General features: G+C 53.2%; 2 protein-coding genes and 1 non-coding gene across 5 annotated transcripts in view; 1 reads left to right on the top strand and 2 right to left on the bottom strand.

Moving 5' to 3' along the window:
- The window catches only part of CACNA1D (calcium voltage-gated channel subunit alpha1 D), a 324,032-nt gene extending 308,997 nt beyond the window's left edge, over nucleotides 1-15,035 (top strand). For both annotated transcript variants that reach the window (XM_032650077.1, XM_032650076.1), the window contains 7 exons: nucleotides 3,446-3,562; nucleotides 4,273-4,640; nucleotides 6,545-6,694; nucleotides 8,059-8,228; nucleotides 10,977-11,098; nucleotides 12,959-13,279; nucleotides 13,754-15,035. In XM_032650077.1, coding sequence (XP_032505968.1) covers nucleotides 3,446-3,562; nucleotides 4,273-4,640; nucleotides 6,545-6,694; nucleotides 8,059-8,228; nucleotides 10,977-11,098; nucleotides 12,959-13,279; nucleotides 13,754-14,047 — 1,542 coding nt within the window. In that variant the 3' untranslated portion in view covers nucleotides 14,048-15,035. The remainder of the gene's footprint in view (nucleotides 1-3,445; nucleotides 3,563-4,272; nucleotides 4,641-6,544; nucleotides 6,695-8,058; nucleotides 8,229-10,976; nucleotides 11,099-12,958; nucleotides 13,280-13,753) is intronic.
- Nucleotides 11,899-11,971, bottom strand: TRNAW-CCA. Its single transcript has one exon. It is a non-coding gene; the product is annotated as a tRNA-Trp (tRNA).
- A 4,722-nt stretch (nucleotides 15,036-19,757) lies between the features above and the next one.
- The window catches only part of CHDH (choline dehydrogenase), a 65,049-nt gene continuing 60,017 nt past the window's right edge, over nucleotides 19,758-24,789 (bottom strand). For both annotated transcript variants that reach the window (XM_032650080.1, XM_032650081.1), the window contains exons 6-8: nucleotides 21,641-21,783; nucleotides 21,056-21,158; nucleotides 19,758-20,309 (exon numbers count right to left, since the gene is read on the bottom strand). In XM_032650080.1, the coding sequence (XP_032505971.1) occupies nucleotides 19,891-20,309; nucleotides 21,056-21,158; nucleotides 21,641-21,783 (665 nt within the window). In that variant the 3' untranslated portion in view covers nucleotides 19,758-19,890. The remainder of the gene's footprint in view (nucleotides 20,310-21,055; nucleotides 21,159-21,640; nucleotides 21,784-24,789) is intronic.

Here is a 24,789-nt window from a genome sequence, read left to right as displayed (position 1 = left end):
ACAGGCAAAGCGCCAACATTTCTTTTTTTAACAAAAATATTTATGAGAGCATCTAGCATTTAAAAATCAACCAGAAACTAGGCTTGATTCTGTTTTTTATATGATTGGACATCTTAAAACAAATCAATAATGTTTATATTTTATAGAAATTCTGTGTTTATTCAAAACCATAATTCTACTGTGATGTTAATGGAATGACTTTATATGGCTTTAATTGTGTTGGTTTAAATGCTAATGACCACATTTCAAATTAAAATAGTATTTTGCTGATAGGGGTAGACACAGATATGACATATGAAAGAATAGATAATTTTACTGATTGTAAAGTGTTTATTTCCAGAAAAAAATGTTCTTTTTTTTTTTTTTTAAGGGCTGTGAAAAAAAAGTCATTTTTTCAAGGGTTTAAGATAGACTTCTGCACTTTGGGAATTGGAACTTGTGCCTGTGGAATTTTGGGAGCAGCCTAAGCTACCTTTTAGCTTGATATGTGTGTGCTAGAAAATTTTTCATTATCATGTTTTGTGATATGTAATAAATTCAGGGTGCTGTGCTTAAGCTTCGTTTCAATTCAAGTTTGGGAACATCTGTTTCCCTCATTCCCAAGCCTGGCAGACACCCCTACTCCCCATAGTACCTCCCCCCTCCCTCCCCGTCTGTCCTTCCTCGGATCCCCTGTGAAAGAGTACAGTCAGTCTCTGACTCTTAGGAGGTGTGTTCCTTCCTGCGTGGAGCAAAGCAAAATATAATCATGATTTCTGAGCCTCTGCTCTCCTGTCTGGGAAGAGTGATGCTTTCTCTCCTCCTTTGATGTCTCTTTAATAAATATGTTGTCCTTATTTGTCTTTGGACGTGGCCTCTTTGGCCATCACTCAATTTCCTCCGTGATTTATGTTGCAAACAAATTCTCTGTCCTGTGTTTGTTCACTGCTCTCTCCTAATCTTGTGTATCATTGAAGACATGCTGGAGACAGTTTTTGGTTTTATTATGCAATTATGTCATATGTGTATTTCAGTGAAATGTCAACCCGTCAACAGAGGATGATGTTAAAAATTATCCAAATAAATAGTTTTCTATTTCTTCTAATCAGACCTAGTCCAGTCAGTTGAATGACAGTGAACAGGATTATCTGTTGTTATTTAAACAGAGTTTTCCTGGTCCACACTGCCTTGGGACATGGATTAAGGTACATAATTTACCTGGGGATGTTGACTCGGTGCATTGTCACCTGTGCGTGTTTTGTGGCAACGGAAGCGGGTGTCTCAAACCTGGTGTCTTGTTTGCGAGCCTCAGATATGTAACAGCTCTTTCTTTCCAGTGATCCAAAATCAGATGGTGAAACTCTGGCTTCGTTTATCTTCCCTTGGTAACTGTGCCCTACAGAACACTGCCTGGATGAATTGCAGGCTGTTCAGTACTACTGGGCTCAAGCTTGCTGCCCAGGCCTGCAGCTCTGCTGTGCGAGAGCTTTTCATCCACTTGGCATTAGAGTTGCCTTCCTGATGTTTCCCTGAGAATGGTGTGGGTCTGCCTCTAAGACAGATGATTTCCCAGGCTCAGATGTGCCGGAAGCGGGGTCCTGAGAGAGGAAAAGAGTGAGCGTGTGTGTGTGTGTGTGTGTGTGTGTGTGTGTGTGTGTATGCGTGTACATGTGTGTGCTTGTAGGTGTACGTGTGTGCACGTCTGAGTGCGTGTGAGCAGAGGGACAGGTGAGTGAGAGGCAGCCTCACTGCCCACACCACAAACTGTTCTGGCTTTGGCCCTGGGACACGTGTGTCCTTCCCCTGCGAGACCACAGCCTTCTTAGCCGGGAACCTTAAGGCTTTGACTCCAGGCAGCTCGTTCACCCCCACAGTTCATAAAATGGAAAGGTCTGGGGCTCCTGTATGCAAAGAATGGTTCAAACCAGACGCAGCCTGGTGTGCCATCTTTAAAAGGATCCTCTCGTAGGCTGAGGGCTATTACGAACGAAGCCATTTTCACGAGAGCCTCTTGGGCGGTTCCATATGACTGCAGAAGACCGGTCTGAGCGTTCCCACACTCGTGGGCTCGGTCCTGCCGGATCTGGCAAGATGGGAGCCGCCCTCCCCTCCTCCCCTCCCTCCCACCCCCTCCACTGCCGGGCGTGTCTCAAACGTGGTCATCATGCTTTGTCTGTGCCCTGTACCACCCGCTGCCGGGGCTTGTGGAGGAAGGACAGGGAAGTGGTCCCCCCCCTCACACTGGGGGGTGTTAGCTGCAGATGGAGACCCGCACAGCCAGTGCCTCAGATGTTCTCCACACCTTTAGTGGCTACTGAGGTGCAGACAGACGGCCGGCAGGTGAGGGGGTACCACCCGGGTACAGGACGGGTGACCTTAGACCGGGGACAGGGAGGGGGAATGCCTCTTTCCGATGCCAGTCTTTTTGTGTCCAAGGATAGAGTAACTGTACTCTCCCTATTAGCATGCCATTTTTCTTCAAATTGTTGGTCAAAACATAATTGTCTCAGAGCCAGCAACCACCCCTCCCCCATAGGTAGTCCATCAGCATCTCGAATGTTACCCTAGAGAAATTAAGTACAATGGGAGGGCTTCTCCCAGGCCCTGTCCCACTGGAACCCGGGGCCCAGGGTGAGGAAGACCGGCCGTGAGGGCCTCGGGGAAATGCAGAACGTCCGTGAGGGGCCTGAAGGGGTCACCTGGCAGGTCTGGCGCCGCCTCCAGAGGCTGGAGCCCCTTTCAGTGTGTTGTGGTCTTCAAGAGGATGACCCAACCATTGGCGAGTTCTCCACCTGAGCACAGGCTGCAGGCCCAGGTGCCAACAGATGGCCCTGGAGCCTGGCCCTGCACGGCAGCCCAGGTCTGTGCGTGTCTGTCCGTCGCGTTCTGGTCCTGAGTGTGCTGGTGGCTGCAGTGTGTTGTGTCCTGCCCTCGTTCCCGTGGCTTTGAAGCAGAACCAGCGGCCCAGTTGGCTGCCCTGTCTGCTGGCCCTCTGGCACCTGCACTAGGCTTCTCATCCTGGACACAGCCAGCGAGCGCTTGCCACCCTCCCTGTAAAACAGCCGCTCCGTGCTCCTCGCCCCGTCCGAGGCTCTGGGAGATGGCGCTCTGCAGGCCATCCTTCCGTAGACAGTCGTTTAGACGTGGGCCTGGGCTCTTGGCCATGGCAGACCCTAGTACTAGTAAGCAAGCACTGTTCCCTGCGAGTGGGGGTACTTGAAAAGGCGGTCACTGGCCTCAAGCATCCCAGCCCAGGACCATCTTGAACTCCTGACCACACCCTCCATCCCTGAGGCTGCAGGGACACACCATCAGTTACATTCAAACAAGTGGTCAGTTCTCTGGACTGTCCTTTGGAGAAACCTTCCCCTCCCACAACTGAATCAGGCAGGAGCAAAGCCAGGACCCAGGCTGGGCCCAGGCCACCCGTGTTGTCTAACCTGTTTTGCCATTTTCATTGATCTAGGCGGGATTAAGGACACTGCACGACATTGGGCCAGAAATCCGGCGTGCTATCTCATGTGATTTGCAAGATGACGAGCCGGAGGAAACAAAAGGCGAAGAAGAAGAAGATGTGTTCAAAGTAATTATTCCACGCCTAGCTACACACTGGCCACTTGGAAATAGCGGGGCAGGAGTCCAGTTGGGGCAGTTAACGATCTGCCAAAGAGCCTGGAGGATGCACACCAGCCCCAGGGCCTAGAGGGGCTTGTGGACCATGCCCTCCCCTCTGCAGACCCTCCCCATTCAGCAGCACCCCTTCTAGGGCCAGGCCTGCTCCTTCCCAGAGCTTGCTCCTCTGCCCCACACTGGCCACTTCGGAGGAGCTTGGTCACGACCACTGGCCGGCGTGGATGAGCATCCTGGGTCCTTCTAGCAGCCGCTGGCTCTCCCTACCCCTCCTTCCCCGGGCCGGCTCTTTGATCTGCCAGCGGGCCCTCCACTTCCCAGCCCCCGGCCCAGAGACCTGCCTGCCGCCCAACCTCGGCCACTGGGGCTGCCAACAGCCCTGCTGGGCGAAAGTCAGCTCACCTTGGAGCAACCGGAAGAGTGCACTTGAATGACAGCCGAGCACTTGCTCCCCAGCTCAGGAATCGGTAACCTTCCTCATTTCAGGGGGACCAGCTGACACACACAGTCACCCTGGTCACTGAGACACTCAGATTGTTTTACAGGGATTCTATGGAGCTTACCTAGAATTTGTTTTTCATGTAGAAAAAAAATTACCTAACATAGCTAGCCTGCATCAAATATTTGTTAAATTACCTGGTGTTGTCTCCCATTATTTTGCAGAGAAATGGTGCCCTGCTTGGAAACCATGTCAATCATGTTAATAGTGATAGGAGAGATTCCCTTCAGCAGACCAATACCACCCACCGTCCCCTGCATGTCCAAAGGCCTTCAATTCCACCTGCAAGTGATACTGAGAAACCGCTGTTTCCTCCAGCAGGAAATTCGGTGTGTCATAACCATCATAACCATAATTCCATAGGAAAGCAAGTTCCCAGCTCAACAAATGCCAATCTCAATAATGCCAATATGTCCAAAGCTGCCCCTGGAAAACGGCCCAGCATTGGGAACCTTGAGCATGTGTCTGAAAATGGGCATCATTCCTTCCACAAGCATGGCCGTGAGCCTCAAAGAAGGTCCAGTATTAAAAGGTAACGTTTAAGATGTGTTTGCCCTTGGTGATGTAGTGTCAGCCCAAGGCAGGTTTTTCTCCCGTCTCCGGCACAGGTGGGAGGCTCCCTGCGGGCATTGGTGTTAGGACCTGTGAGCGCCTGCAGGTCACAGCTTCTTCAGGAACTGGCCATGTGATGAACCCAAACGATAAAGGGCCACCTGCCACCCTGCATCCTGCTCTACGCGATGCCCCTTAACACAGGAGCAGCTGCAAACTCTACCTTCCCCGACTGTACCACATAATTAGGGACTGGCAGACTTTTCCTGTAAAGGGCCAGAGAGTAAATATTTTAGGGTTGGAGCCTCATACAGTCTCTGTTGTAGCTAGTCACCTCTGTTATCTTAGCAAGAGGCCAGCCATAAATCATATGTAAGCGTACAGGTGCAGCTGTGTCCCGATAAACCTCTATTTGTGGACACTGAAACGTGAACTTCACGCGCTCACGTGCGATGAAATATTTTTCTTCCTTTGATTTTGCTTCAGTCCTTTAAAGGAATAAAAACTCTTTGTAGCTTGTGGGCCATGCAAAAACAGGTGACGGCCTGTATTCAGCCCATGAACCATAGTTTGCCGACCCCTGCTCTAGGGAGTAGCTTGATATATTTGCTTTCTAAATTTTGCTAGAAATATTTAACTTTTATCTTCTCCCTCCCTCCCGTGTTATGCCTTTCCTGGATAGAACGCGCTATTATGAAACTTACATTAGGTATGTGCTCATTGCCTGTATTTATGTGTTAAATACTGTGTGTTCTAAGTGGGACCAGATGGCCTCTCTGAGTGCTGAGAGATGAGAAAGCCCTGGGAGCCAGCTAGCCTAGCGCAGGGCATTACAGCCCAGGGCTGTGGATGCAGAGCTTTCAGATCCACATCTGCACAGACTGTGTTAACCATCCAAGGACCTAAGTTCACATGCAGCGTGCCCACAGCTATAGCCCCGCAGGCCTCAGTGCGGTGCTGGGAGAGCCCCCAGCCTGTGGAGCTGGGCGGTCGTGCTGCTGTCTGGGGTCAGGCCTCTTGTGGAGGCTTTGTAAAAGCGTGACCCCCCCCACCTCCTGAAGTCCAGGAGCCAGGCCTTCTCCTTTGTCTCCTGGGCAGCCCCCTACCCGCGGGCAGTGTACCCTGCTCCCTGTTTGTTGAACCCAGTTGGACTGTGGGTGGGACGGTCATGGCGTTGGGGACAAGGAGGACAGATGTCCTGGTTTAATGATCTCAAGTTAGAAGTTACCTGAGCTGGAGGAGGGCGGGAGAGAGTGAAGAGCTTGGAGGAAGCACAGTCCTCTGTTTGGAGAGCAGTGATGCCACAGAGCCTGGCTGGCTTCCCTGAGGGCCGAGGCCAGGACATCTGGGTTCCAGGGAGACATCACGACAGTCCTGGGGCAGGGCTGTCTTTGAAAACGTGGTGGACGTTGTCCTGGAGAGTCTCCCTCCCCTGGGACCCTGTACTCAAAAATCCTGTCACCTTTCCTGGGTCAGATGCCCCAGGCTCTGAGGGCACCTTCGGCCGGGGTAAGGAGGCACAGGGATCCGAGCAGGTGGCCTGGGAGCCCATCACTGCAGGTCTCTAGGTCCATTTTCTTGCTCTACTCCCAAACTACATCTACTCTTTTGGTTCTCAGGCCTCTGGGGGTAGTGGTGTGGCACCAGCGTCATCAAGGCACTAGGGGAGAAACCCCTCCCTGGTACGCGCGCACGCACACGCATAGACACACACACACAGCGCCGTTGCCAGAGGCATTAACGATCCAGCCCCACTTGAGGCAGGAGCACCCAGGGAGATGCCAGAGCACCTCGGGCAGGACTGCCGCGGCCACCGCCGAGGCACCGCCGGAGGAGCAGTCTGCCGCCTGCCCAGCCGCTCAGGCCCCTCTCTCCCAACTGCAGGGCTGACTCAGGAGACGAGCAGTTCCCAACTATTTGCCGGGAAGACCCAGAGATACACGGCTACTTCAGGGACCCCTGCTGCTTGGGGGAACAGGAGTACTTCAGCAGTGAGGAGTGCTACGAGGACGACAGCTCGCCCACCGGGAGCAGGTGAGGGCTCTGTGGCTCGGGATGACCTTAGGAGGCCTTGCTGTCTCCTGGCCCTGGGGCCACGCCTGCTCACGAAGCCACGGGCCACCTGCTGCTGCCCTTGGGACTGTCCTGGGAAGCAAAGTGGGAGCACAGCCTCCAGGCCACAGGAGAAGTCAGGGCAGGAGAAATAGGACTGGAGAGAGGCAGAGTGGAGGCTGTTTCTTCAGGCCTGTTGACTTATTTCCACCAGGGGCCCACCCGTGAGGCTTTAGCATAGGCTCTAGAAGTGAGAGCCTTTGCTGAACGCTGAGCGCTCTGGCCTGGGGGTTCTCGCCGTGTAGTGGCTCGTCAGCCCAGAGCTTGGTCGGTCTTAACGGACAGCGCTCCCATCAGGAGGTCTCTCCTAGAGGTGAGGGGACAAGAGGTCAGAGTGGCACCACTCAGCAGGTGTGCCTCTCTAGGCTCCTGACCTGAAGAAGGCAGGCATGAGGTTAAAGTGGACACTTTGCTTTAGGGCAGGTAGCAGGCCGTGCAGGGGGACAAAGGCCACCTCCCACCCTCTTCTCTGTAAACTGTATCCCACTGTGACCGGTGGCCCATTGAAGTGGACGTGGTTCTGTGGTGAGGTCCCTTCTGGCGTCTGAGATGTTGTTAAACATCAGCCCCGTCTTTCAGGCCAGCCGCAGCCGAGCCTCCCTCACCCCGCTCTGCGCCACGGCCTTCCGCAGGCCTCCCTGGATGCCTGACTTGCAGCCACTGGTTCTGAGCCAGCTGCATTCTGACTTTCCGTCTTCAGGGCCTTTGCTCACACCACGACCACCCCTTGGATGCCCTTTCCCCACCTGTGCTCACCTAATCCCACCTTCCCTTCAGGGGCCTGCTCCTACCCTGACTGGAATTGAAATGCCAACCCCCACCCCGCCCCGAGAACCCACGGAGCCCCACCCTGAGCCCCTCCCTTCCAGCGCCCACCTTCGCCAGCCTGCGTTAGAATTCCACGTGCATGAGGTATTTGCTAGGCTCCTTGACCGTGCTTCATGCATCTTCGTGTCCCAGGCGCCCCGCTCAGCACCCGGCCGAGGGCAGACCCTCGGGAAGAAGCGAGCGGGTGATAGTCAAGCTTGCAGGGCATCGGCAGTCCACATCTGACCGGGCTCTGAGGCTGCCCCAGGGAGGGAAAACACCAGCACCTCACTCATCGCAGGTCTGCCGTCCTGAACCTTCCTGTGGCAGCCCTTGCCCTCCATCTAGAATTTTCCATGGAGCTGAGGGCTGCCTTGTTCTACTGTGTCCAAGGCGGTGGGGAGAGGACTGTGACGTGGGCTTGTTAATTAGGCTCTCACGTGTCCCTTGCTCTCTCTTCTGGCCTTTTCGATCACCAGGCAGAGCTACAGCTGTGGCTACTATACCCGATACCCAGGCAGCAGCTTGGACTTCGAGCGGCCTCGAGGCTACCATCACCCCCAAAGCTTCTCGGAGGATGACGACTCACCTGTTTGCTATGACTCCCGGAGGTCTCCAAGGAGACGCCTGCTCCCTCCCACCCCAACATGTGAGGCCAGATTTTTTGTTTGGGAGCAAGGCTCACAGAGAACAGTGTGCCTCTCCCCCTGCCCCAGCCCGGGGGTGGTGACGGACGTGGTCCTGCCATGTTGGGGGCCTCCAGTCCTCGAGACCAGCCCCCTAGTTGGAGATGCTGTTGGCTTTCTTTCTCATCTGTGTGCCACGTGGTAGGGCTTAAAGCGCTTCCTGCTGAGAACAGAGACAGTGTGAGGCCCCACAGTTGCACGGTATGTAGCACCTGATGAGGGGTTTTCTGTGCGCCTCATCACTGCCTTTGAGCTTGGGATCTGCCCTGACAGGTAGGCAAGACATGCACCATGGTGTTGATAAGCCCACTCCCTAGATGGGGCAGTGACCCCTTAGAGGGCGGAGGATGGGCCCACGCACAGAGTGGACTTGAGCCCAGGCCTCTTACCAAGGCCTAGGCCTCTGAGGAGCACCTGGGGGTTCTTGGTATCCATCCTTCCTCCTCTCCCCCACCTTTGCCTTGGTCTGCCAGTGCTCTCTGCTCATGGTAGGTTGTGGCCTTGGTGGTGACCTCTAGGGTAGGCACCTCATCCTGGGGCCAAGGAATCCCGTCCTGCAGAGAAGGGGCAGGGGCTGGCTGCTCCCTGACCTGGTTTTCGTGTGCAGATGGCATCAATGGTGCCACCAGGAGATCTGGGTCACCCCCAGTGAGGAACTTGAGCCGGGGAAGGAAACAGAGCAGCGGCCCCTGCCAGCTCCCGGCTGGGTAGTTTGATTTTGGACACGTGGACATTTTGATGCTGGTTAAAGAATGTCCACTTCTGGCGTTTCTGAAGAATGAGGCATATTTTGGGGTAGGACTCTAATCAGTAACCAAAAATAACCAAGACACAGCGGCTCTGAGTCTGCCATCTAGTGCTCAGTAACAAGTGCAGTTGGGTGGCACCCAGGTCCTATCTCTCTCCAGCTGTCATAGCCCTGCTGGGAAGTGTAATGAGACCCATTTCCACAGTTAATATTTAATTTCACAGCCCCAAACAGAAGCTGCCAAACAGAGCAGCTCAGGGGTCCGTCAGTACCGGGTGACGCACATGCAGGCGAGGCTGGACAGAGGCCCCGCCCCGGCCCTGGGAGTTCCACTGCCCTCCTGTGACCCCCCCTTCTCCCTTTGGTGGCCACGATAATCACCACTCGTGGGCACCGCCTCTGTGAATCAAGGACCCTGAGCGGGCAAGAGTGGCTGCCCTCTTTATTTTTAAGGGTGAATAAATTAAATGCATCTTATTTGCTTTGCTGCCCATCCATTCAGACCTCAGGCAGGGAGACCACGGAGCCCCTGTGTTCTCAGCCACAGCGGGATTACTTCCCCCATTAGAGACGGTGGTGCAGAGCAGAGGAGAGGATCCACTTTCAAAACTGAAAGGTGCTACCTGAATGACAGCGGTGGTAGTTTTCCTTTCCTGGCTCCATCCTCTGGCACCACCATCTGACCCTAGGAGGGTCCGAGAGGTGGTGCTGACCAGGGAGGCCCGTCCTCCTCTTAGAACACTGAAGTTCGGTCCCGCGTGGCGCGTGGAGGGAAGGCTGTCTGATGCGGATGGCAGGTGCCCGTGTCCCATGTCGGCAACTGGACGAGGAGGCCCAGCAGGCCCCACGGTGTGCGTCAGGCCCGCGAAACAGGGCTCGTTGTCTGTCTGGTCCCTCCCTGGTGGGCAGTGGCCGGCAAGGGCTCGGTCTGGTCTCCGTGCGCTTTTGGAGCCTGGCCCCCAGAGAACGGGCTCTGCAGCTTCGTGTGCGGTCCCGGGATGCCGGGGGCCTCCCCAGGCAGGTCCCTGCAGTTTTCCAGTGCAGGAATTAGGGGAGTGTGGAGTGTTGCCGGGGCATAACAAATGCCCCGTGAGCTTAGAAAGCAGAGTTGAAGAAAGGACTGTTGAGGTGACTCAGCGCTGCCTCGCAGGCCACCAGTAAGGCTGCCGAGGCAGCTCCATGGCGGCAGCGCCTGAGGGAATATGTCCTGGGGAGGCCTCTGGCCGGTGCTCGGGGCCCAGAATTCAGACTGATCTCCCGGGCCTGGTGCCCTGTGAAGCCACAAGTTCTGGATCATCTTGTCATCGCTCGACCTGTTTATAAGCCTCTATTCAAAGTGGCTGTTAACAGGGCAGCCAACCACATTTTTTAAAGTTCAAGGTATCCTTTCTTGTTTGTTCCTTCTTCAGGGCTAGGGAAGCTGGGTCTTTCCCCACAAAAGGATCTGCTTATTACCTGGTTGAGCTATTAGGGCAGGTAGCAAACAGAGCTGTAAACGTAACACAGGAGCACCAGCAGGATGCTCCAGCCCCCAGAGACGCTCAGGATGTCTGGAAGGTGAGAACGGGGCAGTCAGCAAGCGTCTCTGGGATTCTAGAATGACGTCGTGTACTTGACCCGGAATGCTGTGTCCCCACCACGGTGCAGGGACAGGGGCCTAGGGTCAGAACAGCCACCCTCTGGCTGCTTCTAGCTCCTCCCCCTGAGAACAGGTGTGGCAGGGAGGAGAAATTGACTTGCTCTTTTGAAAACATCCCTTAGTAGGGCTGCTTCTTCCTCCCTCCCAAAGTTCTGAGACACCACCCCCCCCCCACCCCGCCCCGGTGCCCAATGCTTTTTCTTGGATGCCTCGCTTGCTTCCTCCTGGGCCCCCTGCTGAATGTCCAGGGGGCTGCCCTGACCCCAGAGCCCCGGGGCCCTGACGGCCGGTTTCACAGCTGCACGGTGTGCTTTAACTCCTCAGCCCCCCGGAGATCCTCCTTCAACTTCGAGTGCCTGCGCCGGCACAGCAGCCAGGAGGAGTTCCCGCCATCCCCCGCCTTCCCCCACCGCACGGCCCTGCCTCTGCACCTGATGCAGCAACAGGTGAGCCTGCACACCTGGCCCTGCCCCCAGGGCCGATGGGCACCCTGTCCCCCTTGGCTGCCAGCACTTCACAAACACTCTGGTTCAGTCCTGTGACCACCTCGCCAAATAGAAACTATCATGAACCCTGTCCTACGGACGAGCAAGCATCACAGAGGGAAGGTGACATCCCTGAGCTCACACAGGAGCTGAGTGGCCGAGCTGGCATTTGAGTCCCAGGCTGCCAACTTCCAGAGCCGGGCTCTCAGCCTAGCTGCACACACCCTTCCTCGGCACTGAAGGCAGGGCCTGGGACAAGCCACACTGCAGGGAGTGGTGGCCGCTTGACTGACCCTGAACAATCAGTGCTGCCCTTGGCTCTGAGAGCTTGTCCCGTCATTTACGGAGCCCTCTGGGGGCCGGGCCCTGGGGTCACGAGGGTGTGTGAGCCTCTGACCTGCCTGCAAGGGGGGTGTAGTCCAGGGAGACCGACCTGTCAGGGTGGCCGGACAGGAGGGAGCCCAGGGCCTGGAGGGCCTGCGGGGCTTTGCCTCCAGGGCAAGGATATGGTACTTTGTCTTCCTGAAAAGAGCACATCAGAGCTGCTATCCTCTTGTGTCCGTGTGTGTGTCTGGGTCAGGTGGGAGCACACACGGTATGGTACGCTTCTTACCCTGAGCGTCCATTTCAGAGTTTCTGTTCAGGTCTGCGAACCTTTTGCCTTTCTGTCTTTCTTTTTTTAAAAAAATTATTTATTTATTTGGCTGTGCTGGGTCATAGTTGCAGCATGCAGGATCTTAGTTGCGGCAGGCGGGATCTAGTTCCCTGACCAGGGATTGAACCCGGGCCCCCTGCGTTTGGAACGCAGAGTCTTAACCACTGGACCACCAACGAAGTCTGCTGCCTTCCATTTTTTATGTTAAGTTTTGTGTGCTGCTTTGTCGTGGACGGAGGACAAACCTCTGGAAGGCCCTGGCCATCACATGCCACACACCGAGTAGGCATGGAGGTCTTTATGGGCTTGTGTGTGACCGTGCCCTGTCCCCTGCTGCCCCGCCCTGCCTCCCCCAGGCGGTCCTGGCTTCCGACTTGGCCACAGGCCTGTGCTGTTCATAAACCGGGCCTCACCGTCCCCCTCTGCAGAGTGGGTGCCAGGGCAGACCTGCCATGGCATCTCTGGAGGTGGAAGAAGCAGGCTTGTGCCTACCTGGTGCTTCTGAGCAGAGTGCTGGCCGCGGGATGAGTTGCCCTAAAGAGAACCAGCCTGTTTCCCTACGAGCACTGGGCGCAGTCAGCTTGCCCTGAATGCACTTCCCTATTCAAACCCGGAGTGAACCGGGTGGCATGTTCATGCCCCACAGCTTGTGCGTCTTCCCTGTTTCTTCATGCTTCTAAGCAATTTCACCAACAACTGATTCCTACCTGGGAAGAGTCACAGGAAATATATTATGCGTTTGGGGGAAAAGAAAACATGGTCTGCTAGAAAGCCAAGTTTTTACGGCCAATTCATTGAATTACTCAGTGTGCTGTGTCCTTCTGAAGCCCCTGTAAAACAGCGCCTCCAGCCTGGTCTGTTTTTTTGTTGTTGTTGTTGTTGTTGTTTTGTTTTTGCGGTACGCGGGCCTCTCGCTGTTGGGGCCTCTCCCGTTGCGGAGCGCAGGCTCCGGACGCGCAGGCTCAGCAGCCATGGCTCGCGGGCCCAGCCGCTCCGCGGCATGTGGGATCTTCCCGGACCGGGGCACGAACCCGCGTCCCCTGCATCGGCAGGCGGACTCTCAACCACCGCGCCACCCGGGAAGCCCCAGCCTGGTCTGTTTTGAGGGGGCCCGAGGCCGGGACCTCTGAGGACCTCTGGTCTCCCCACTTCCTCTTTCTCCTCAGATCATGGCAGTCGCCGGCCTAGATTCCAGTAAAGCCCAGAAGTACTCGCCAAGCCACTCCACCAGGTCGTGGGCCACCCCGCCAGCGACCCCGTCGTACAGGGACTGGACGCCATGCTACACCCCACTGATCCAGGTCGAGCGGTCGGAGGCCCCGGACCAGGTCAACGGCAGCCTACCATCCCTGCACCGCAGCTCGTGGTACACGGACGAGCCCGGCGTCTCCTATCGGACGTTCACACCAGCCAGCCTGACCGTCCCCAGCAGCTTCCACAACAAAAACAGCGACAAGCAGAGGAGCGCAGACAGCTTGGTGGAGGCGGTGAGTGTGGCTGTGGAGTCTGCACGGGAGGGCGGAACTGGGGAGAACCGCGCGCAACAGGAACGGGAGGTGGTTCTGAGGGCAGGTGGGCTCCGGAGCCCGGATGCCTGGCTTCTGAACCTGGACACCGCCCACTTCTTAGCAGCCAGGATGGTACTTAAAGCATGAATATAAAAACAGCACCCCTGCCGGGTTTCATCAGCTAGCTGTACCTAGGATTGTGTGTGCTGTCCCTGCAGATACGACTAGCTTATACTGAAACATCTGTCCCCGGTGGGCTGCACTCTTGTTGGGCCACGTGCAGTGTTTGAGGTCCTTCAGATCTTCAAAGCCATTCACTTTCCCTCTTAGTTACCACGTATGGGGGCTAGCAGACATGATTGGCTGAGTCCCCAGAGCACATCATACAGTCACTGCTTGAGGTGCTTTTTCTGTCCTTTTGCATTCGTGCCACTGATCCTCTTTCCTGTACAGGTTCTGATATCCGAAGGCTTAGGACGGTATGCGAGGGACCCAAAATTCGTGTCAGCGACAAAACACGAAATCGCCGATGCCTGTGACCTAACCATCGACGAGATGGAGAGTGCAGCCAGCAACCTGCTGAACGGGAACGTGCATCCCCGGGCCAATGGGGACGTGGGGCCCGTCTCACGCCGGCAGGACTACGAGCTCCAGGACTTCGGGCCGGGCTACAGCGACGAGGAGCCAGACCCCGGGAGGGATGAGGAGGACCTGGCGGATGAAATGATTTGCATCACCACCCTGTAGCCCCCAGGGAGCGGCCGACTGGCTCTGGCCTCAGGTGGGGCGCCGGAGGGCCAGGGGAAAAGTGCCTCGTAGTTAGGAAAATGTAGGCACCGGTGTGGAGTCCCTATTCGATTTAGACTTTTGTACAAGTGATGTCACGCCTCAAGGAAGCCATAAATCTGGTAGGGGACAGCCGCACCCACACGCTCAGCCCCAGCTGTGGGCAAGGGCAGGTCCAGCCCTCCTGGAGAGGACCAGCGAGGAGGGCGGACAAGCCCTGCCCGCTTGTCCAGAGCGCTGGCCCGCCACCCGCGGGCATGAGGGGAAGGTTTAAAGGTGATGACGATCACCTTACCTATGTCATTACCTCAGCCATCGGTCTAGCATATCAGACGTTCACTGGGCCCAGCGTATCCATTTTTAAACCTTTTCCCCCCCAAACACACTGCTTCCTGATTCCTGTTCGGCTCTTCTGAAATACAGTGTGTAAGTCAGGACCTACCTACCAGCCGTCATCCTGAGAGGGGAACGGGACCCTGTAAACGGGGTTTTCTGTGACGTGACGCCAGTTTACAGGAGAGAGCATCACTCTGACGGTTGGTTTCTGACTGTCAGGCAAAGGGCAACTGTAAACTGGAATAATAATGCACTCGCAACCAGGTAAACTTAGATACGCTAGTTTGTTTAAAAATTCTAGATTTACTGTATATGACTTGTAATATACTATAATTTGTATTTGTAAAGAGATGGTCTATATTTTGTAATCATTGTACCGTATTTGAAATGCAGCAATATCCATGGGTCCTAATAATTGTAGTTCCCCACTCAAATCTAGAAACTATTAGTATTTTTACTCGGGCTATACAGAAGTAGAAGAAATAGAGCCAATTCTCATCTATCCAGTGGAAATCTTTTGGGGGTAAAATTTTAAGTTCAAAAGAACTTGGCACTACAGAGATTTTTCTAAACTATTTTGAGTCACTATAAATCTGTCTTTACACAAGAGGTACCAGATGACTACTTGCAGTCTCTTTTGGGGCAGGGGTTCTATGATTTGATGTTGCACCTTCTGATCCACCGTGGGTTGCAGCTGTCTTTTGTTTTGCTTTAGTAACTCTCCGATGAGCTCACTGCAGCCTAGGTCGAGCTGGTTACTCTGACCCGGTGGCATTCATAGTTGTGGTTTTCTCAGCTGCCCCCACAGGACATTTCCGGCGCAGAAATAATCGCCCAGGTGAATGAAGTCCTTCTGCTGTTGTCCCCTGGGGACTGGTAAGGCTGCTTGTCTTAGGAAAGAAATAAGGAGTGCTGGGGACAGAGAGGGCAAAGGATGATCTATAGGACTAGACGTCGGGCTCTGTACAAATCGTATTGTTGCCTTTTTACAAAACATTGCTGTACTGTGTGTTCTCTTTGAGGGCTTTTATATGCAACTGAATGAGGGCTGAAGTTTTCATTAGAACGCACTCACACTCCAATTGTACTTCTCGATGAAAACCCACTTTTGGATCATTAGACCCATCAAGGCTTCCTTTTCTGTTCACAGAATTACGCCGACTCTGTCAAGTTACCTTGGCAGGGATTCCCTGCAGTCAAAAAGACTGGTAGCGATTTTTGGTTCAAAGTTTTAAAATATTACATAACCTGTTAATGTTTTTTGTTTTTTTGTTTTTTTTTTTTTTTTTGTAAATAACACTTTGTTATGAAGACCTTACAAACCTCTTCTTAAGACATTCTTACTCCAGATCCAGGCAAAAACACTTCAAGGTTTGTAAATGACTATTTCCTGACGTAAATTCTTTTTTATTAAAATGCAAAATGATCTTCAGAATAAAACTGTGTTAATAATTTTATTGTACTTGGGAGCCCTCCTCGCAAAGAGCTGGTGTTCGCCAGTGAGCGCTTCGGGAGGGGCAGGTACTCTGTGAGGGCACTTCTGTAATTATGTAGATGTTTTTTCTTATCCTCTTGGTGCCTTCTCCTTTTTCCTTATCCTCATGCCGATGGTAACTTAAGTCCAGCTGCGGAGAGCACTGTTTCTCCTTAAGGGCTAACCCACTATCACCGTCATCTCAGACTCTGTGTCTCTCCACCGAGCGTTGGTCTTTCTTACCGTGTGGCTTGGCTTACCATCATCAGTCCAAAACTGCCGTGACAGGACTGAGTTTTCTGGTATAGTCGGTGATCTTTTCTAGTCGGCACTTAACTGGCATTTTTACAGGCTGCACCACTCCTAATATCTGTCTGCATTAAGCCTGCTTCGACTGCTCACCTAACATTAAATTTTTCTTTGGAAGAAAAATTTGAAGTTGTAGGGCATGGTTTTTTTTTCTTTCAGGAATCTTTTAAGATTAAATGTCTCTCCTTTTTGGTTCCCCTCCCACTCCCTAAAAAAAGTCATGTTGTTGTGTCCCCAGGAATAGTACATTTAGTTTCTTTCATCTTGTGTTTTCCATAATATCACGAAACAGAAATGGCAGCAAGAACCTCGTTAAAATGGTCTCTGTGATTTCCATCCAGACGACCGGGCCACGCAGCACCTCCCAGCCTGATTCTGAGATGTTTCAGAATCAGCCAGTGGCTGGGAAGGGTGGGTTGTGAAGGCCCCAGAAGCTTCTCCAGTGCAGGATGGGCTTAACCGGCCTGATGAACTCACTTTACGGCTGATGCCACGCTTGTGAGAGAAACCAGAGCAGTTTATTCTGTGGTGTTTATGTTTTGCAGTCCTAAGTGTCTTTGCCCGTTGCCTGTTTTCCTGCAAAGGTTTTTACTGTTAGGCTGGGTGGTCAGTTTGTCCTGAAAACTGGTTAGCATCACACACAGAGTCCTAACTCCTTTACTAGCCTCCCCGACTCAAAGACAGACTCCAGCTATGGCCTTCATTTGTTGAAAAAAAAGGTTTTACTTCTCTAAAATGATATTCCTTCCCTACTGGGGACCTAGGGGGGCAGGCGAGGAAGAGGAGCAGGCCTGGGGCCCTTGCTCCTAACCAGAGAACGAGAGCCAGAATGGCTGGGAGGGCGCCCTGTGGGGACAGTGGCAGGAGATGCGATGGGAGGCTGGGTCTCAAGACGGGGCCAGCGGAGAAGGGTGTGTGTTTTTTCTGGGTTTTAAGAGAAAGGCACCTAGGCATTTGATCTGATGGTAAGTCGTGCTGTGGAAATCTGAAATGACCTTTGGGCGGAGGAACACGGTTTGGCTGGAGAGAAGACTCTATCTGAATCTGTGGAAGTGGCTCCTGCGGCCTGCACGAGGGCCACACGAGGCCGGACGTTAAGGCGCCGGAGTCCCACCTCCGGGACCTGCCCTTTCCTGGTCACCTGCGGGCAGGCTGCTCCTCTAGCTGTGTGCTCTGGCTCTTACTCTACCAGGAAGAACCCTGATGCAGCAGCTTAAACACTGGCTTCTTCGGAGGGGTCAGTGTTCTGACCACTAGGCACATTTGCAGCTTTCTGTTAGGCTTTTTCAACCATTTTTGGAAATGTACGTTTTTCCTTTTGGGGAGTACTGCAGGCTTTTTGCTAAGGGACTTAAACGACGTCTTCCTGGTTCTTCAGGAGGCTGAGCGCTGGCCGGTCTCCATGCCCCTCGGGCTGCCAGACTATGGCTCATCCTCCCCAGTTCCAGTTTGCACTTTCCTCCCCTCTCTGGCTTCCTTGGCCAACAGTCCTCTCTTTCTGAGGTCGGAGCTTTCTTCGTGGTGGTGGACCCTTCAGGTTAGGACACAGGCCACTGGCTCCACCCTGCCCACGCGGCCACAGCACTCAGCTGTCAGGGCTCGAGGGAGGGACCACCTCAGATCAGAATATTCTGTCCTGGGTCTGAACTCCAATAGCAGTTTTCTGTTGGGTCCTGGATATACGCGACACTCATGCTCTCCTCCTTTGAAACGTGTGTTGGGGGGTGAGCAGTGTCATGTGATCGCATGGAAGGAGGCCCCGTAGCAAGGGCGGGAGAGGGGCCTGGGTGCCATCCACCGTACAGGCTCCCCTTACACACTTCGCTTTGCCCATCGACACACGCACACTAGCGCGTCAGCCACTGTCTCAGGGGCCGAGGGCACCGCAGTACGCAGAGGTGACCGAACTGAATGGCCATCTCACCTGCCATACTGGCGCCAGAGGAGGTCAGCGCAGTCACACTCAGGCCTGGGACCCCCCCCCACCCCGCACACCTGATGTGTCACTTCGTGGCCCTCAGAGCAGGGGGCTGGCACCTGCACTCCTACTGTTCCTTCGCCCCCGCAGGCAGCTTCACGACCCAGAGGAGGCCTGTGGGCAGGTGGGGACCTCTCTAGGAGAAAGACATCTCTTGGCAGATGTAGAATTTTCTTTCTTGACCCTCCGTTGGAACCGAAAATAAAGCAAGATACAGGTAAGATGAAACAAGGTTTGCTTAAGGAATTTTAAAGGAAGGATGGTGTGATGGCTTTCTTCTTTCCACCCTTCTGGAACTCTTTCTCAGAAACGTTAAGTTGCAGCTGTTGGGCCTCCAAGGCACCTCAATCCACTGTGATCCAGGGTGAAGCCAGGAATGTTCCATTTTCCTCCCCTCCTGATTCTGGGTCCAGCACGACAGGTTTCCATTCTTTCTCGCCATAGACAGTGGCTTTTGGATATCGTCAGAAAAACCAATCCAAAATGCATTCAAGTTTTCATTACCTTGTAGAGACAGGCTGGATAATGACAGTCTCAGTTCAAAGATAAGTTACGGGATTGCATTATTGAATTATAAGAAGTTTAAAGATCAGAGAGCTGTCTTAAATGTTACTTTGTATCTGTTTCCCCCGCCCCCACCCCCGCCCCGCAAACTCAAATCTTTGCCAATTTATTTTTCTTTCACTCAACTGCGTTTTTTTTTTTTTTTTTTTTTTTTTTTACAGGATCAGGATCATAGTTTTACTTGACTGCTTTTTCCGTCAGTCTGGCTCCCGCCTGGTCTGTTGCTGTGGACGTCTGGAGAATGTGAATGAGCCGGCCGTGGCCACTGCTGAGCCCTCCATCTCCCTAGGCTGAGAGGGAGGCTTTGCATGGAGCGGGCCAGGGATGCAGGTTTGCTCTGGGTTTCTAGGTTTCCTGGCAACAGGAAAATCTTTAAAAATGCTAAACCCTGAAACCTATGGTAGTGAAAAGGCCCAGTAGACTCCTGAGTCCTGGAAAAAGTCCCAGAATTCCTCTCATCGGGCTGATGGTGTTAATAAGAACCAGAGCATCAGAGAGGTGGGCTGCAAGCCCCTCAGAGGTACCCAACTGAGCATCAGTTCCTGCCTCGCTCTGGGAGTGAAATCAGGAAGCGGCAGAGAAAGGAGAAGCCTGTTTCTCCCAGCAGGCAGCTTTCCCTCTGGACACTGGAGGCTTGTGCACACATCCCAGCTGAGCTCCACGCTCCCTAACTCCTGTGGGACCCTCGGCCTCCGCTGCAGCTTTCAGCCTGAGAGGGAGGATGCCCCGGCCTCTGTGCAAGCACCCTGCTCTTGGACGGGCTTGCCTCCAGAGGGAGCCTGGGAGAGAACCACTTTCCTCAAGTCCTATCAGGACCCAGGAACACAGCAGGACCCGGGGTTGGAGAGCACCGCGGAACACAAGACGAGGACCTGGCCGGAGTTACCCATTCTCCACCGGCCTCCCGTCCCCTTTGCTGTCCTACCAGGAGGCAGGGAGGAGGGGCCCCAGCCAGAATGCCGGCCTTCCCCCGAGGGCCCCCAGGGACATGCTGGGAAGAAAGAACCCGATTCACTGACCAATACTGGTTTCATTTCTTAAATTATTCAATTCTTGGCCATCAAATTGTAACATTCTAGAGAGATCCAGGAAAGCACATTTGGCGCCAAGGGCTGTGCTGAGCCTTCTTACTCAGGGACAGCCTCAGCGCTGGGTGGCCAAGGTCCTGGGCTTGTAGACAGGGACAGCCTCGTCCCAGAGAGCTGGCCGCCCCTTGATGATGTCGGCTGCCTTCTCTGCGATCATGATGGTGGGGGCGTTTAGGTTGCCACTGACCACACTGGGCATGATGGAGGCGTCGACCACCCTGAGGTTTTCCACCCCGAGGACCCTGGTCTGCGGGTCCACCACTGCCATGGGGTCGGAGGGCTGGCCCATCTTGCAGGTGCACGATGGGTGGTAGGCGCTGTCTGCCTTTGCCCGCACAAAGGCGTCTATCTCCTTATCCGACTGGACGTGGCTTCCTGGCTGGAGCTCCTTCCCCCGGAACGGTGCCAGAGCTTTCTGTGCAAAAATTTCTCTGGTCAGCCTCACACACCGACGGAAGTCATCGATGTCAGTTTCTGTCAAGGAGAAGAAACAGGTTACATGCCTCCTCTTACCGTGCTGGCCTCGCTGGAAGATTCGCCACTGGGAGAGGCTCAAGAAGCTGCCCAAGGGGACACGGTTCAGGGACATGGAGGTCCAAGCCACCAGGTTGCCTGTCACCTACCCATCAGCAGTTACAGTGCAACCAAGCAGAGTCCCACGAAGCCCAAACAGACAGCATCCTAGACGGACACAGCTTGCCCCGGAGGCCCTACGTTTAAATCGGAGATCTGAATTTCCTTATCTATAAAATAGAGATAAGACTACACGTCCTGCCTCTGCCACAGCGTGAGTATTATTGGGCAAAACCTGCCCAGTGGTTTTGCTGTGCATAAAGAGGCAGGCCCAGGAGTGTAATTTGCTTTTAGAAGATCCTCACAGGAACAGTAAGAAAAAGGTGCTGTGAGCTATCTATACACAGCCAGATCTCCTTGCGTCTCTTGGTAGATTGTTCTGGAAGCTGCAAATCCTGCCTACTGTGCAAGATGGTGTGTCAGGGTTACTTCAAGTGACCGAGGGCACTACATAGCAACACGTGCACGTTTACAGCCCAGGATAATGGGGTGGCAGGAGGACAGAATGTGACTTGTGTCTCAAAAATGGGGTCCAGGGGTGAGATTCAGGGACAAATATGAACCCCATAAAGGCGTTCATTCATGCAGTCAATCCATCAACGACCCAACAAGCCCAGGTCTGGGAGAGACAAAGGTGGCTGAATTACCTGTTGACAAGTAGTTGGGTTGGATCACAGGGTGGTCATGGGGGTTGGCACTTCTCAGTTTGAGCCAGCCCACGCTCGTGCCCCGCATGGTCCCCACATGCACCTGGAAGAGCCCAGAGAGGCGGTGACCCCTGTTAACCCCCCAGCTTAGTCATTTAGAGAGGCCCCGGGTTTCCTGTGGTCCCTGGGACTCAACACCCAGAGTCAATTAAGAGCAGATACATTTTAAAATCTACCTGCATCTTACCAGCCCCACCCCCAACACACACAAAAGGCATCAAAACCACCTCAGTCCCTCTCTCCTGCTTCCTGGCTTTATACCTGATGCCTCATGTTCAGGGGCTGGCGGTCCCTGGGCAGAGCCGGCTTCATTGTCCATTTTTAGTCCTCAGGACCCGGTGCAGCTGCCCCGAGCTGGGTGCGGGTGTGGCCTTGCTGTGCACCACGCAGTCTGCTTCACTCTACCTCTGGCTCCCCACCCCACTTCCCTCCCCTCAGACACTCCGGGCAGCTGGAGAGCAGGGTACCGCCTTCTGGGCCGCCCACCCTGGAGGCCCTGCTGCAGTGGGGAGACGACCTGCTCACCTGGTAAGCCTCCTGCTGTGGGGGGACCCGCCCATGGTCGATCACCTGGGAAGGGAGGAAGTGGAACTGGATGTCCGGGTGGGGGACCCCAGGCTGGCTCCGGATGAACCCACCTGTTTCCAGATGGGCCGTGGCTCCATCCCCTGAGGATCAGAAGACGATGGGGCAGAGGAGCAAGTCCAGGCGTGGCAGGTGGGCCAGCCTCCTCTCTCCCGGGCACTTCCTCCTCCTCTTCCTGGCCTGTAGTCTAGTGCCTGGACCCAAGTCCTCGACTCTGTCCTCCTTCCCCGAGGTGGGCTCACCCAGCACCAGGGCTTTCGATATCAGCTCCATGCCAAGGGGCTTTAGCTTTGCCCCTTCCCCTGACTCCACCCCTGCCAGCTGGACTGTGGGACCTGATGTCCTATGGGCATATCCCAAACCTACTGCAGCCCACCCTTCACACACAGGTCGTGATCCAGGTCAAGGCCCCCTTCCATCCAACCTCCCACTGTTGCAGGAAGGGGAACCCCTTCCAGGGCCCAAGAGTGGGCTCTTCTCTAATGCTCGGAAATGAACTGTCCGAGGAGGCACACGTGCTGACAAAGCAAAAGACTTTATTGGGAAGGGGGCGCCCGGGCAGAGAGCAGGAGGGTAAGGGAACCCAGGAGAACTGCTTTGCCACGTGGCTCACAGTCTCAGGTTTTATGGTGATGGGGTTAGTTTCCAGGTTGTCTCTGGCCAAGCATCTTGCTTGGCCCATGGTCTGACTCAGGGTCCTTCCTGGTGGCGTGCGCATCTCTCAGCCAAGATGGATCCCAGCGCAAAGGATTCTGGGAGGCTGGTCGTCTCTGCCCTCTTTCGGCCCCTCCCAAATCCTCCCGGTTAGTTTTCACCAGCAGCACCATGTTCTTTTTCAGGACCTCCTGTTGTGAGACACCTCAGGCAAGAGGCTATCATCGCGCCTGGCCAAGGCGAGTGGTTTTGGTTAATGGTTCCCTAACAACTCGAGAGCCCACTCTCGGGCCCTGGAAGGGGTCTCCCTTCCTGCAACAGCTGGCGACTCTGGTGGAATCTCTTCTTTACCACGACTGACATCCTGACTGCTCAGGTACCAGCTCACCTACCGACGGACCAGACCCAGAGGCCACCACTGGGACCCTCTTGTCTCTGATCTCCTCCTGACGCAGATGACTGGCCAGAGTGCCCCGCCCAGGTAAGGAACAAGAGACGTCGCTGACGTCTTTGCCCTTCCCTTCCCTCTCCCCTTCCTCTTCTCAACCCCTCCTATCCCACCCTCCTTTCTTCTGGATGCGGGAGTCTGGTTGAAGGGCTTCAGTTATCTGAGCGCCAGAGCCTGATCACCTCCGGTGGGCAGAGAACTTGAATTATCTGGTATCTAGTTTCTGGTAGGGCCGAGTTCCTGTCCTCCCTTCCTGGAAGCCCAGAGAAAAGTCCCGTAACACCTGGCAGGAGATGTCCGTAAGGCCACCCCTTTTGTTCCCCCCCCCCCGCCCCCGTCCTTCCCCTCTTCTTTCAAACTGCCCTCCTTTCCTCCCTTTGAAATCTCTGAAGACCTGAGATATTTCCATTTACTCTGTTCGTCAGTACTTGGATCTGAAGTACTCTGTCTCTGTAGGAGGTTTTCTGAGAGACTGCAACCTTGTATTTAAGGGAGTGTCTGATTAGGACAGCGGTGCCTGTGTGTGTTTCGTACCCTGTGTTCTCTGCTGCGATTTGTGATGGCCATTCTGCCTTATGAAACGGGAAATTCTGGTTCTGTTCCACTGCAGAGCCCTCTTGGGAGAATTCTGTCTGACTGGAGAGATTTTAGCTGTGAGCCTATGACTAAGAAAAAGATGATATTCTATTATAACACTGGGTGGCCAGAATATTCTTTAGACTCCAGAGAAAACTGGTTTAGGTGAAACTCTTGAAAATTCCAAACTGGTTCTTTTTGCACATACAGTTAGAAAAGGGAAGCTTGATAAAACGTCGTTTCAGAATTCTGACCCTGAGGGAACAACTCCTTCTGAGAGAACTTGCTTTTCTCGCCCTGTGCCTTGAGACCAGGGCTCTCAGGATCACTTATCTATCTGATCTAGATCATCTCTAATTCCTGAGATTGAGGGGAAAAAAAACAATGTGGAAGGAAAGCTTTCTAAATTTTACTTATTCCAACCATTATTTATAAACTAGTGAGTTTTATAATACCTGATTCATAACTAACTAAGTTCAGAAAATGAAGCTTTGAGATCTCTGGTTGTGTTTGTCTATATATCTGTGTGCGTTATATATATGTCCTTACCTTTGGATGTTATTACCAAAACTGATTTTTTAATGAGCTCTATTTAATTGGCTTAAGGGAAATTTAGTGCTTATATAAATTTTCAAAAATACAGAAGGTAACTGGCCAGAATTAATTTCAGGTTCATGTAAACTGGGAAATATTCAGTATTAAATTAATATCTGGTATTAAACTTAGTTTAAGTTGGTTAATTTAAATAGACATGTCTTTGTCATCAACATTAAGTATAATACCTTTATTGTACCTAGGTTTAATAGAAGTCAAATAAGATCTTATTATATCTGTTGTAAATTTGTCAGCAAGGAACATAACTTGGTGTGATGAAATTTTTTAAGTGAATTAAAATACAAGTGAGATCAGAGCTTTTGGGTGAACTTTTTAGGAATAATTATATTTTAGGAATGTCTACGTGAGAATAATCTCTCCAGATACTTGGAAATATACTTCAAATTTAGAGTTGTTCTAAATTAAGTGATGGAAGTTATTGAATAGCTAGGTGGTTCCCAAATAAAATAAGATACTGAGACATCAATTACTAAACAGAGAAACTAAATGTATTTAGGACTATTAATGAACATGTTTGGTGCCACCCTGAGATGTTCTCTATAAGAAAGCAAATGTTTTTAGAAATTTTCACTAGTATTTATGTTTACCAATCTACAGAATGCTAATGTAAAAGTTCATAACTGCTGGGACTTCCCTGGTGGTGCAGTGGTTAGGATGCCACGTTCCCAATGCAGGCGGCCCGGGTTCAATCCCTGATCAGGGAACTAGATCCCACATGCATGCTGCAACTAAGAGTTCACATGCCACAACTAAGGAGCCCGCCTGCTGCAACTAAGACCCAATGCAACCAAAAAAA

The sequence above is a fragment of the Phocoena sinus genome, chromosome 11 (assembly GCF_008692025.1).
Source record: "Phocoena sinus isolate mPhoSin1 chromosome 11, mPhoSin1.pri, whole genome shotgun sequence".
Taxonomy (NCBI): domain Eukaryota; kingdom Metazoa; phylum Chordata; class Mammalia; order Artiodactyla; family Phocoenidae; genus Phocoena; species Phocoena sinus.
This window is presented reverse-complemented; position numbering and strand designations above follow the sequence as displayed.